This window comes from Paramisgurnus dabryanus, chromosome 13 (genome assembly GCF_030506205.2).
Source record: "Paramisgurnus dabryanus chromosome 13, PD_genome_1.1, whole genome shotgun sequence".
NCBI classification, from domain to species: Eukaryota; Metazoa; Chordata; class Actinopteri; order Cypriniformes; family Cobitidae; genus Paramisgurnus; species Paramisgurnus dabryanus.
Genome location: NC_133349.1, coordinates 35,821,135 through 35,835,934, shown reverse-complemented (window position 1 = coordinate 35,835,934; position 14,800 = coordinate 35,821,135). Strand labels below are relative to the sequence as shown.

At 39.1% G+C, this 14,800-nt stretch overlaps 1 protein-coding gene across 5 annotated transcripts in view; it reads left to right on the top strand.

Annotated features, from left to right (window-relative positions):
* Positions 1 to 14,800, top strand: part of plecb (plectin b) — a 144,510-nt gene that overhangs the window by 69,038 nt on the left and 60,672 nt on the right. For 3 of the 5 annotated variants that reach the window (XM_073811692.1, XM_073811691.1, XM_073811690.1), the window contains exon 1: positions 9,903 to 14,689. The exons of 1 other annotated variant lie outside the window; for it this stretch is intronic. In XM_073811692.1, coding sequence (XP_073667793.1) covers positions 10,192 to 14,689 — 4,498 coding nt within the window. In that variant the 5' untranslated portion in view covers positions 9,903 to 10,191. Of the gene's footprint in view, positions 1 to 9,902; positions 14,690 to 14,800 lie in introns of those variants that run through there. One more of the 5 variants, XM_073811693.1, reaches the window with a different exon arrangement.

Here is a 14,800-nt window from a genome sequence, read left to right as displayed (position 1 = left end):
ATAAATCTCTTTGAACAATGACTAAACATGTGCAGGCAGGAATGTAAAGCATTTCAGGCAATCCTGAGAGAAAAGAGTTACTAAATGCCTGGGGGTGTTTAACCGTAGTGCCCTTTATTTTTACAATAATGACTTTAAAACAATATAAAGTTTAGTAAGACATTATTAACATTAAGTTTAATATTAATGTTAAGTTTCACTATGATCTTTAACCACTCTTGCAGTGACTGTTTTTAAAAGGGTGCCTGGGTTTATAAAAGTAATGTGAAAATGCTACAGTAATTGACAGACTGTAAAACAATTGCTGTAATTATGCAGCTGGTTGCCAGTAACTTACTGTAGAAGATAAAGACTGAAAATGTTTCATGTTCATTTAACTTTGAACAAACTGTTGCTAGTAAATAACATAAATGTGAAATCTACAGTAAGTTACTGGCGGCTAGTTGCCAGTAATACCCAGTAATACTGTCATTTCTACAGAAATTATTTACAGTGTACACACATATAGTACAGTAAAAATTTACATCTGAAAAATTTAACAAAACATTTGTTTTAATTTGTGAAATGACAATGTTTACTTTATGAAAGTACATAAAAAATCTGTATAACAGTCAACAAGAAGCTACAGTACATATGGACTTTTAAAATAATGTTACAATATAATTTATTACAGTATTGTATTGTTGCAACTGTTACAACAGTTCAAGGACATTCCCATAATTCCCTGTTTGAATTTACACAAATTATATTTTGTATATTTTGTAAATATTAAATGCTGATTGTGTTTTGTATGTGTGTGTACTATAAATATGTTTTGTAGTGTGTGCCTATAAATATTGTCTATATAAGTATTAGAAAAGGTCTGTGGAAAAGCAAATTGATTCATGTATTCATGTAACTGCTTTTTTAAAGGTTAACTGTGTACAGTATTATAAGGTACACTGTCATAAAAATATTGTCAAAACTGGTCCTTAGCTGTCACTGGGTACTCTTTAAAAAGGTTCTAATATATATCATTTAGGTACAAATATGTACCTTTAAGGTACTTATATGCACTCATCGGTAGCAATGGTACTATTATGAACTCTTTAGGTACAAAGGTGTACTTTTTGAAAGGGTACCGCCCCAGTGACAGCTAGTGACCAATTTGTAAAATCAGAGATACATAACTGTATGTTATGCATGTGAAAAATGGATACAATTGAAAGTAATTGCATCTTAGGGTTATCAAAAAAGAAAGGTTTTAAGCTCCAGAGCACCACAGATATAAAAATGTGAGAAAATGTGTAAAATAAATGTTTTTTTTTTTTTCTAAATAAAAGCCTAAACTTTCATAAAGAGTAACGCATAAAACCTCTCAAGAATTTAATTTATGAACTTTTAACAAAAGTACCCTCTCCGTGAAGAGCAATTAAACCTCTTAAATTGACCCAAAGGATTGATGTGGTGCTAAATTGGTGGGCTGGATGTGTGGTTGCTATGGTGAAGACATTTGTCTTAATGTACTGTATATCGATGGTCCAAATCCTTTAGCCAAGGTTTAACCTTAATTCAACCAATGAATGTTTATTGGTATAAATTTGGCTGGAATTTTGGTTTAATAATTGGTGCAAGCTAGTCCAACCTCTAAAACCCAATTTCTGGTTGTGTTGCTAAATTCGGTTATAGCCTCTAAGATCGCTAAGCACAAACCCATGTGCTTGTACTCTGCAACTTTCTCTTTCACAACAGCACAATAAACTTGAGTGCAGGAAAAATGTGTTGTGCCTGTGTGACAGAACAAGCAGTGTTTGTGTGTAAGCGTAGCTGGAACAACGCTGGCCCAGATACAGATATATGTGACACGGGAAGAATAAGAAGGGGCGGCCGAGGCAGATTTATAGACTTTGTGACTTTGTTTGTTTGTGGGCAGAACATGAAAAGAGGCTCTTGTTTCTTTCCCTTGTCATTCTTCCACATGTGCCCCCTCCGGTCCTCCATGCCCCCGTCCTGCACGTTACAGGGAGAGTAGGTTTTATATGGTGTTTTACCGTCCACATGGGGAAGATGCGGTGGTGCAGTTAGTCCGCTCACCCGGGGCAAATAAAATATGCAGTATCAGGTGAACCGGGATATGGGTGATATTCTGGGCGATCGTTTCTGGCGCAGCAAGAAGAAAGGTAGGTGGTGTCTGTAGAGTAGTGTGTGACCAGTGACATCATCATCCAGAAAGGGCAGTTCAGTTTTCGAGAGCAACTGCGGGGTCCTGCATTGATGAATTAAGAGGTTATTGTATCCTGAGGGGCTGACATGCAAGCTGCATCTCACCATTTTATTTCAGCCTTATTTTTAAACAAGAAAAACTATGCATAAACTTTACAAATAACATTTTAATTCTGTAGTTTGGGTAAACATATTATATGTTGATATGATATCAGTTTATTAGTGATGCCTGTCAGGTTTAACATAAACGTGGAAGTGTATCAGGTAGCAATGTTCCCGGTCTCCGGTTCGAGCTTTGGCTGGGTAAGGTTTTTTGCATGTTGTCCTGTGTCAGTGTGGGTTTGCTTCAGGTATTCCAATTTCCTCCCACAGTCCAAAAACATACAGGTTATGTGTAATGGAGATGCCAAATTGTCCTTTCCCAACTTGTGTATGGATTAACTTGTGTGTGAATTAACCAGTTCGTGCCATAAATGTAGCAATAGATGCTGGAATGGTGTTGATAAATAAACAAATATACAACCATACTCATCCTGCACTATTTACATTTCATGGGTCATAATGTGATGTGAGCTGACCTCACAGTTTGCGCTACTTTGTTGCTGTTTGTTTGTGTATCCTAGGCTTGTGACACATAAGGGAAGTCATACCACTAGGTGGCCATGTTTGCAACGCCTCCAGGCACTTATTTCAGGCATGCAAATCTAACATTTTGTCTACTTGAATTGGGAAAGATAGAAATCGCATTCTAAAATCAGAATTAAGCACCTTATTGTCAACCAACAATTAACCCTGACGCCTGTATTATAACTTTTCTTTCTTAATCTCAAATTGCTTTAAAACACCTTTTTCAAAGTCATTTCAGCTACTGTGCATGGGCACAGGTTGCCAAGCGGCTCATGAGAGAGCCCTCCCCCAGACAATGGTCTTTATCAATTGATGATTGGTTCTTTTAACTTGAAGGTGGGACTTCCGTAGCCAAAGCAGCCATATTACGCATTGCATTGTCCGCTATTCATAATAATAGAAGTGCCCATTCTTGATATGTCTTATGTCTTTGATGACACCACAGATGTTGTGCTATTGCTTTGTTGATAAAACAGAAACCAGAGGCTGTATTTAGCTAGAGAATTAATAATCAAAGACACTTGGGATAGGGTCTTGCAACCACCCAGAACAGACAAAACACAGCTGGTGAAGCTGTTCGACTCAATTATACAGATCACAATGCATGCTGGTGATCAACCACCCTGAAATTTAAACATGAAAGAAGGGATGTTGGTTCCCAGATTTCATTATGACCGTCTGGACCTAACGTTAATGACCATTGAGCAAACGTATCAAGCTGGTCACAATGAGTCTTTCCAGCAGTCGAGAGCAAAGTGTTCCCTTTAATTCTTATTAGATGAAGTGAACCTGTAAGATGGCCTTAATCCCACACTGATGTGAGATTCATTAACAGTGCTGCCTCTCCTCTTGCGCTCATACAAAGGAGAGTTTGGAAATCAGAGCTGTTTAAAATTCCTAACAACCTCAGCCGAGAGCCTTTCCTCTGGAGCTGTTTACTGCTCCCAAAGCATTCTTGTGTTTTACTTCCATGCTATCACGCTCCAACTCCAATCCTGTCTTATATTAGTAGACATGTAACAGACAATTAGATTGGGAAACATGCAAGAACATGAGAACAGAGTAAAAAGTTGCTGACTTTGCAATGGTTTTCATAATGATTAGTACCACAGGAACAAAAATCTATTATTCCTGGAGCTAAAATGGAGTCGGATACTTCTTAGACATTTCTCCTGAGAAAACATCATTACAAAAATCTTACCTGTTTCTGTCTTCTCTATATTTAAAAAGAGACCTCAAACTGTGTTCACAAATTTCTCATCAAATTCAGAGATCAAGCTGTGCGATATGCATTAATCTTATTACAACAGTTGTCTCATTTGTGTCACCTTTATCCAGAGTAATTTTAGAAGAAACATCTAAGACATCCACAACCTTTATTACCTCAGTAAGCTTTAAATGGGCAACCACAGAGCTATCCAGTGTTCTGGTGAGATCCGTTCCCTCTCCCGCTGCACCTTTGAGAAGTGTGTGCTGGACGTTTGTTGAACGCTGGCCAGACGGGTGACGGATAATCTGAGACTCTGTATTTCTTTCCACTGAGGAAATGGACAAATCACGGAGATCCATGACTCATGTTGTGGAGAACACAAAGGAGATTTGTATTTTTTGCCATGGTACATACTTATACAACTTTTCCATAGCCGCTGAAGACTCCAAACCAAGTCAAGATTATTTCCTCTGCTCCCACGCCATATACCTCTGACGTCAGAGGATAAAACCGTCACTTCCTGGTAAAATGCCACAAATGATCAGTGAAATTGGATTTGCGGTCCTTGGCCCTTTTGTTTTATTCAACAAATGATATTTTAAGAAAGTGAGAGCGTGTCCAAGAGTTCTGGGAGGTTCTAGCCAGTAAGCCAATCTTGACAGGGTTTAGGTCTGGCATTTTATTTTATTTTGATTAATTTATTAAAATATATTATATATTTAAGCTAGTCAACATTTGAAGTGGATCATAAAAAGTTAATCAAAGTTGCCATCAAAGAAAATAATGGGCATTATTAAATTTTAAAGACAACTTTTATTAAATGAAATTCAATTTATTTTTATAAAGTGCTTTTCACAATTATTTAAAAACTACTATTTTAAAAAATTACAGATGACAAAAGTAACAAAGTAAACGACTTAGATTAAGTCACTGTGTGCTCGGGTTTGAGGACGGGACAAGGAAAGAAAAGCAAAATCTTATTAGTGTAGGGGCCACTCGCATATAATACAAGTGTCATACAGTATAATGGATGAATGTGTGCTCAGTTCCAGACAAGCTAAATATTATTGGCATAAATTGATTGACTGTCTGATTCTCGAACATTTTATTTATTTATGCATTTGGCATTTTATGAAAGGTTTTGATCCACTTCAGATGTTGAATAGAGTAACATTATTTATTGATATGCTAATTTATTTAGCAAGAGGCAGTTTCCCAGACAAAGCTCAAGTCTAGTCCCAGGCTCAAGTCTTAACTGAAAACAGCTTGCACTGAAATCGTAAAATATACCAGTCCCATTGTTTTTCCTCAAGATGTACACCAGTAATGTTTGTTTTTTGTAAGATATGTTTGTGAAACCACCCCTAAATGTATTTCCATCATAATGCATGTGCAAACATAAAGCTGCCGAACACTACCTCATTTGTCTTTAAAAAGGTGCAAACATCATTGCTTTCATTTGTATTCCTAATTACGCTTGTAAAGGTGCAGTACTTGTCGCTAACACAATATTTACATTCACTTGGATAAGAAATGGTGTTGTTTTCTCATTAAAAAATGGTTTAACAGAACAAGCAGTGGTTTACTGAAATGTCTGGCCGCATGAGAATTTCCTCCATTTCAGAAATGTTCATGAGGTACACCTTGGAAACAGCTCTTTACTGGCTTGGATCAGCTTCAGCCGTAAAATCTAAGAATCTTTCCCATGAGCACCAGTTAGCGCTTATTTCTCCCTGCTACGGTAATAGTCCTGAGGGCACATGTCATCTTTATCACAAGAGCCATGTGCACATCTCCGAAGGTTTACCGGCTTGATTTTTCATGTCAGTTTCTGTTGTTTGTTGTAGGAGAAATGATTGGAATGTGCAGAATTTTTTTCTTTTATGAGCTACAAGGGAACTGCTGTTGCCTTCGTGCTAGTTTCCTTGTGTTCAGAAATAAATTACATTTCAAATGTACTTCTTGAGTATTTATTTGTTCTGTGTGGGACGTTCTGAGGAACACAGAGGCGTATTTAGGACTTTCTGTGTGAATCACATGAAAACCACAAGAAATGTCTGGATCATTTCACAACAAAATCAAAATAATGAAAATTATTTTTGGTATAAAATCCAGTTAAAGCCATCTCTCCCCTTTCACAATGTGAATTAATCTTATAGTCATTATTGTAATGGCCGTCTTGAAATTAATTTTTGCACAAAGTTTTTTATTTTATTTTTGAGCTGAAATATGACCTGTACGTTTCTTAATGGGATTCACCCATTTGCACTTCTATTTTAAAGACTGTTTAAGAAACAGGTGAGTACTGTTGCCTATTTTAGGATTTATATTCAGCCTTTGTGGTCACTTATCAGAGATCGCCCCCAAGACCCTTTAAATACACATACTGTAGTGTACACTGTGCCTCATTTAGCACTAAGTGACTGTGTGATGGTTTAGGTATTATACACTGTGAGTAAAGGCACCACAGAATATTGAATAGATGCGGATGATCCGCCTTTCATCCATATTTGGCATAGTGAGAGTCATGAGAGCATAGTATGATTCAGTTTCATCTTGGGTGTGAACAGGTGCTGGGGGTCAGAGGTGATATTGGTGGTTTTGATGGGAGAGGCTACAGCCCATAGCCGTGTTGACACTAAAGCTCTGTACACAGCGTCAGGTACAGCACGCTCACCTACTAACACTTGAACGCTTGTAGATCTGACTGTTATGATATTTGCTGCTTCCTAATTTGCATATGCTTACACAATAAAAATTAAAGTACATCATTTTCCAGTAAGGCTACAGGTACACAACAGCACAATAGAAAATGATGACTTCAGTGTGTTAGCAAATATTGGGTTGGAAAGCTAGAGAGTGTATTGTGTACTTTAGAAAGGCTGTGACCTTATTAACAGAGCTGCATTCTGTGTACTCGGATCGATTTGCATTGTAGAGTCGTTTTTGCAAATCATGCTCCACTGTTCATGCATTGTTCTAGTTTAGATCCAAAAACAAGTTGCCTCTGACACTGTGATGCAACTGCCAGTAATACCCATTTAGTATTTTGATCTTCCCAAAATTTGCATTTTTGATTTGAAAGGCGCTTTTATGCCTGCATGAGAATTAAACTGAAATTTTTCCTGAGTATGTAAAAAAAGTCACATGGTCATTAATTATATTTCACCTGGTTGAGTCCCTCTGTTTCCAGGGACACATGCAAAACTGACCTCGTGGGCATGTCGACCTTTGTCAGCAGCCTGAAGGGGGAAGGCACGTGTTTTTGAGATCTAGCGAACACTTTTGGGCACGTACCCAACTATCCATATCTATTATAGGAAACTGGGCATGTAGTCAGTTGTAGATTAGATTAGATGACCTCTAATTCATTTTCTGTTGTCTCTTTATCTATATTTCACAAACAATACCTTATTTTCTGCATGGAGAAACATTGTGCAGAGTAAGCTCCTTTAAGAATATACATTCATATAATACTGGAACAAAAGGGGAACAGTAAATCTCGCCTGCTTTTAGAGATTTTATTTTTGTAAAGCTGTCCTAAGGCATAAGTGCACTAGTTAATTTTTTATACATGCATATAGATTTACATTTAGGCCTACATAAGATTTAGGTATTAAAATAGCAGAAGCATTTATCCAAAGCAACTTACAAAGGTGAGGAAAACAAAAAATTCTATACATACATGTATACAGGTATGTGTTCTTTTTAACACATACATAATATGTAGAATAAAACATCATATGCAATATGAACTATTTTTATGTATAATAATATTAAGTGTAATGAATATTTTAATCTTGTTGAAAAGTGCACACTTCTGTCCTCTTGTCTTTCAATCTGAATTATTTACGAGACTTTTAAACTGAGCTTTCAGCCAAAACCAGTCAGGCCGAAAACTCATGCCCCAAGGTGTTTTTACAAGCGTAAAGAAAAATGAAAGAATCAAAGATATGTTACTGCTCCTTCTTGTGAAACTGAATACCACTAATACTTTTTGTATAGTAAAAATTCAAGTGCTTGAAATGTTTATTAGATTATATGTAGTATATTATAAATATATAAAATAGTTTTTACAAAGGGAAAATTATAGTTAATTAAAACTAATTCTATAAGTAAAATTGTACTGATAAAAAATCAAGTAAATAATTTCTCAATACATTTGTATACAACATTATTAAAATTATTTTTATTAAACATTATTGTTACACTATTTCCGTATCTTTGCATCATGCAGTTTAACTTGTGCACATCATCTCACTCCGTTATATCTGACAGATTGGGTTGTTTTTTTAGTACGTGTGCTGTGATGTCCCACACAGCTGCCCACAAGTTATTTTCATGACGCTGGAGAGGGGCGAAAGAGGATCTTTGACTTTCCCGGAAATGACACACTGTATGTCTGTTTCCATGGTGATTAAAGTCACAACATTTGTGAGCGGTCCGTCTGAGGTTTGCAGTGCTGTGTGTGCGACCACTTTTTCCTACCAGAAAAAAATGGTAATTGCAGAGATTAAGAGGTTGCATTATGAAGTATCGATTGAGTTTTTCCAGAAGCCGTAATAGACAATCGGTGAAACGAAAGCCTTCTCACTTTCTGTGCTCCGTTTCTGCATCTGTCTGTGTCTGTCCTGCCTTTCTCTCCCTCACAAATCAGGCAATGTATTCTTGGTTCCTTTGAAAGGTTAGCATTGCACAGATCTTTATTTAGTGTACTCTCTCATACTGTTAAAGCTAAAATACATAAGCTATATTGAGATATATAGCGGTCTTAACAAATTGTGTGTTTCACACTGTTGCATCATGTTACTTTAGTGCCAATGGTGCTTATAACCTACGGTGCTTATAACTTTAAAACTTCTTTTTACTGTCTTTTTATTTTCTTTAGCAAATTTTCCATAACTTGGATGTTACTGTAAAGAAAAAACTATATTAATGCTGCGTCATTTATGTAAAACACAAACCAGCAACCAAATCTCTGCATTGTAAATTTGCCTTAGCCTCAGTAGGAGCTTAAAAATTAACATCTGCTTTTCTGTTCTAGTCTATTGTTTTTCTACATGTGATTGCACAACAAGGATCTGAGCTAAACCTAAAAAAAAATTGTGCATGATTTTTATTGGATCTGCTGGGTGTATGATACTGCTTTTCATTGAAATCTGTATTGTTTTTCTTCCTGTATAGTATCAGGTTTATTCATCAGTTATTCATGCTCATATTATCTAAGCCAACCTATTTTTCTCTTATCAAAATGAGTCCCTGCCGCTCCTATTTGCATATAGCATGTGGTCAAATAACCAAACGTAAAACAGCACTCGTGAAATCTAAAGATTTCTCGGAGTAATTCAAGTGTCTTTAAGGAAAAAGGTGTGTTTTGTCACATGATATAAAGTGTGTAAACTTGCCTAGAGGGGTGTGTGACACATGTAAAGGGCGTCTCCTTTTACCTCACAAGTTATCAATGACCAATCTACTTCTGTTGGTTTGTAAGACTGTCCAACACACCCCGGGCTGTGTTACATGTGCTGTAAAAGTGCCGTGGGTGGTTCCTCATGGACACTGCTGTACACATGCTTCAGTGAGACATAGGTGTGCTGATCCGGCACTTCTTTTCACTATTTTTAGAGTTGTCTTTTTTTTGGTCAACTTTTAGTGATTATCTATGCAACTATTTACTTCAAGCCATATGTTACAACTGTTAAACGTGTGTCGACCCGGCTGTTTCATTCTAACAGTTTGTTCCTTGCCTGACTGAGGTGGGAGGGGCTGGCTGGCTCACAGTTCTCTCTCTCTCTTTCGCTCTTATTACACACACCCCTTCTCATTGCAGCTCTGCCAGTTCGGACTATGCTCACTTGCAAGGAAGGCTGGTTACAGAAGGGAACAGTTTTCCTTCTCTAAGTTTTTCCTTGGCCTCTGAGAAAGTTTAAGAAGAAAGAAGAAACTTTTTCTGAGGAGGGAAGTTAGCTAAACAACAACAGACAAACAAGGACTTTCAGGTTGTATTTATTTTTAGCTTTCTTAAGTGAATTATTAGCACGTGGCAGCCGGCTCTGCTGCAGGACCTAGAGGAGTGAGGTCATTCACTGATTCGTTCTTTATTGGCATTGCTGTTCCTGTTTACTCATACGCTGTGAGACAAAGGAAGCACGATGGTGGCTGGAATGGTAATGCCCCTTGATAACCTCAGAGCTATCTATGAGCGTCTCTTTCGGGATGGCGTCATGGTGGCCAAGAAAGACAAGCGGCCGCAGATCAAGCATCCTGAGATTCCTGGTGTGGATAACCTGCAGGTGATCAGAGCTATGGGTTCACTGAAGTCCAGGGCATATGTGAGGGAGACCTTTGCATGGAGGCATTTCTACTGGTACCTTACTAACCCAGGAATTATTTACTTGCGTGATTACCTGCATTTGCCTTCAGAGATCGTGCCCACCCCACTACAGAGAGTACGACGGTCAGCTGCAACTCTGCCCATCGCCCCAAAGGGGGCACGGGTACAAGCCGTTCAGGGTCCAACTTCTTATGTTCCCAAACCAGGTAGGATGGGCACAGAAACACAAGAGGCTCTGCTTGATCGCCAGGAATACCGCCGCAAAATGATGAGTACTGACGAGGCGGAAATGATGGAATCCAATCCAACCCCAAGATTTAGAGGCCGTCCAACAGGAAGCAGTCAGATTAAACCCAAAGAATCATGGGAACCCAGGGACCAGCCCATGCTTTCTCAAAGTCACACCAAAGAGATGGAACCAAGTGTTAGAAGAAAGGCTGCTATGCATACAATCTCCAATATGCCTTCTATTGAATCTCACCATGTCAAGCCTGTCAAACAGGAAAGGATGATGAACATGGAACTCAGGGAATGTACCAAGACAACACTAATCCAGAAGACACAAAAGGTTGATGTAAGATCGGATGTGCCAACCGTTTTATCAAGCGTGGAGGTAGTAAAAGAGAAAAACATAGAAGAGATGTTTATGAAAGTCTCTCAGGAATCAACATCCACAAGCCAAACAGCTAAGGAAGCAACTCGTCCTGGTTCCTTAAAACAAAAGGTAGAAAAAATACAGAAAACAGTTGTGACCAAAAATGTTCAGGGTGTGCCAGCGGTGTCAACAAAAGCTGAAGCAATTACAATGGAATCTTCAATGTCTTTTGTCCCCACTGAAGCAGTCAAAGAAAAAGCCAAAGAAGATGTGGCTATCAAGATCCCTCAAGAAACCACATTCACAGGTGACAGCAAAACAACTAGAGATGCTCCACATCATACTCCTTCAAAACCAAAGATGGAGAAAACACAGAAAACGGTTTTGACTGAAATTATGAAGGATGCCCAAACGATTTCCTCATCATCTGGATCAATTACAGAGCAATCTTCAGTGTCTCATATCCACACTGAAGAGGTCAAAGACAAATCCAAGGAGGATTTGTTTATCAATGTTTCTCAGAAAGCTGCATCCACAGTAACAAGTGACAGCAAAACTATTAAGGATGCACCTCATTCTGCTTCTTCAAAACTGAAGGTGGAAAAAACACAGAAAATGCCTGTGAACAAAAATATGAAGTCAAATGTTTCCTCGTCAGCTGAGTCAATTACAGTAAAATCTGCTGTCCCCACTGAAGCAGCTAAAGAAAAACCCAAAGAAGTGTCAGATGTTTTATCAACAGCTGTGTCAGATACAGTGAAATCCTCCATGTCTGCTGAACTCACTGAAGCAGACAAAGAGAAACCCAAGGAGGAGGTGGCATTAAAAGTCTCCCAGAAAACCACATCCACAGTAACATGTGATAGCAAAACAACTGCTTCTATTTCTGCTTCTTCAAAACCAAAGGTGGAGAAAAAACAGAAAACAGTTGTCACTGAAATTGTGAAGGATGCGGCTGTGTCCTCATCATCTAAATCAATTACAGTTGAATCCTCAATGTCTGCAGTCCCCACTAAAGCAGAGAAAGAAAATCCCAAGGAAGAGATGGCTATCAAAGTCTCTCAAAAAACAACAACCACGGGTGATACCAAAATAGATATGGATGCTCCTCAACCTATTTTATCAAAATCGAAGGTGAAGAAAACACAGAAAACTATTGTGACTGAAATGATTAAGGATGTCTCAAATGTTTCTTTAGAAGCTGAGCCAGTTACATTGAAATCATCTTTTTTTTCTGAACTTACTAAAGCAGACAACGAGAAACCCAAGGAAGAAGTGGTTGAAAAAATGGCAAAAACACAGAAAACAAATGTGACTGAAATTGTGAAGGATGTGGCTGTGTCCTCATCATCTAAGTCAATTACAGTTGAATCCTCAATTTCTTCTGTCTCCACTGAAGCAGAGAAAGAAAAAATCAAAGATGTGGCTTTCCAGGTCTCTCAGGAAACAACATCTAAAGGTGACAGCAAAAAAGCCATGGATGCTCCTCATCCTGCTCCCTTAAAACAAAAGGAGAAGAAAACACGGAAAACAGTTGTGACTGATATTATTAAGGATGTCTCAAATGTTTCTTTAGAAGCTGAGCCAGTTATAGTAAAATCCTCTGTGTTTTCTGAACCTACTGAGGCAGACGAAAAGAAACCCAGAGAAGAAGTGGTTGAAAAGGTGGTGAAAACAGCTGTGACTGAAATCATTAAGGATGTGCCTGTGTCCTCATCATCTAAAGCAATTACAATTGAATCCTCAGTGTCTTCTGTCCCCACTAAAGCAGAGAAAGAAAATCCCAAGGAAGAGATGGCTATCAAAGTCTCTCAAAAAACAACAACCACAGGTCATACCAAAATAGATATGGATGCTCCTCAACCTATTTTATCAAAATCGAAGGTGAAGAAAACACAGAAAACAGTTGTGACTGAAATTATTAAGGATGTCTCAAATGTTTCTTTAAAAGCTGAGCCAGTTACAGTGAAAACATCCATGTTTTCTGAACGCACTGAAGCAGACAAAGCGAAACCCAAGGAAGAAGTGGTTGAGAAGGCGGCGAAAACACAGAAAACAATTGTGACTGAAATTGTTAAGGATGTGGCCGTTTTCTCATCATCTGAATCAATAACAGTTGAATCCTCCATGTCTTCTGTCCCTATTAAAGCAGAGAAAGAAAATCACAAGGAAGATGTGGCTATCAAGGTCTCTCAGGAAACAACATCCACAGTAACAGGTGATAACAAACCTGATATTGATGCTCCTCAGCCTATTTCCTTAAAAGCAAAGGTTGAGAAAAAACAGAAAGCTGTGGAGGAACAACCTCTCACTAATGCAAATGCAGCCACTACAAACGATACCTCTGTTGCACCGAATCATGGGTCTCCTGTGCGTGTATCTGAGGTGAAGACAAATAACTCTGTCACCACACAAATACCTGACAAGCCTGCAGAATCAGCATTGCAATCTGTGTTTAAAAATAGAGCTGATTTTACAATGGACACTGCTGAAGCGAAATCAGAGATTCATTTGCCACAGAAAACTCCTGAGCTTTCTTTACAGGAGAGTGTCACTGTTTCGGCTACAACAGCAGTGCCGCCTATAGTTTCTAGCGATGAGAAAGGGCCTGGTTCCCAAAAGACTGAAGACGTCCAAGAACCATCCAAAGATCACAAAACTGTGAGGTCAAAGGTGGAGATTGAGGCTAAAGCTATTTCTACTGCTGAGGTCGTGTCACAGGTTAAAAGTCATAAGGCTGATTCCAGCCCTGTATCTCAGTCCCTATCTACAGCTTCTGATGCAAAGTTAAACACAGCTGACACAAGTAAGACTTCAGAGGTAACTCAGCAAACTGCAATTAAATTGGAATCTACAACAGCGACACCCTGTGTAAGGGATTCAATTCAACAAAAATCATGGACTGAGGAACCGGTTGTTGCTGTAGAGGCTAAATCAAAGCCTTCAAAAGGAAAGAAGAAGAAACAGAAATCGGCTGATAAAACTCCCCCTGTGGACGAGGCAAAAGCGACAACAGCCCAGGATTCCAGTAAAGTCGACCCTGCAAGGGTCGAAGATCCGGAGCAAGTTTTAACAAATGATTCTGCAAAGACATCATCTGAAGGAATGCACACTGTGGAGTGCATGCAGTCCACAGCTGTACACAGTGAGGCCCCGGTTCACAAAAGGGAGGTGGAGCTTGCTCAGCTCTCGGCTGAGAAACGGGAGGCTCCAAAAGAAAAAACATCCTCCACCAAGAGACAGAGGGAAGCACCGGCAGCCTCAGCGTCAGCAGCAGCAGTCTCAGCTCAGTCCAACCCCCTCCCTGACCACAGGGAACCTCCCAGTGTTGCACAACCCTCTGCTGCTCCTGAAACACGGCAGAGCAAAGACAGGCAGAACAGGCTGTCGGATAGCAAGGCCCCTCCACAGCCTGTCAACGTTGGCCATCCTTCCTCTGTAGAGCTCACGTGTGACGCGCCAAAGCAGCCCGTAGACGAAGCCATGCGGAAGAAGATCGTTGTGGTGGAAGAAGTGGTTGAGGTGCAACAGATTGCCAGTCCTGGATCGGATCAATCTGTTGCACCTCCTTTGCAAGAAATTCCAGGAGATGATTTGGACTATGATGTCTTGGAGGAACTGGCCATAGAGCGGGGAATCCTGAAGAGTCCTGACAAAGAGACTTTTTGGGATCATTCACTGCAAGAGCCAGAGCAAAAGACCTTCCCCAACTTCATAGAAGGTAAAAAACATTTACTGTTCTTTCTGCCCTCTTTCTCTTATGTTCTTTTCATGTCAGTTACCATCTGTATTTGCTGTGTGGGAGGTTCAAGGTGACTACTGTGGTGTTAGA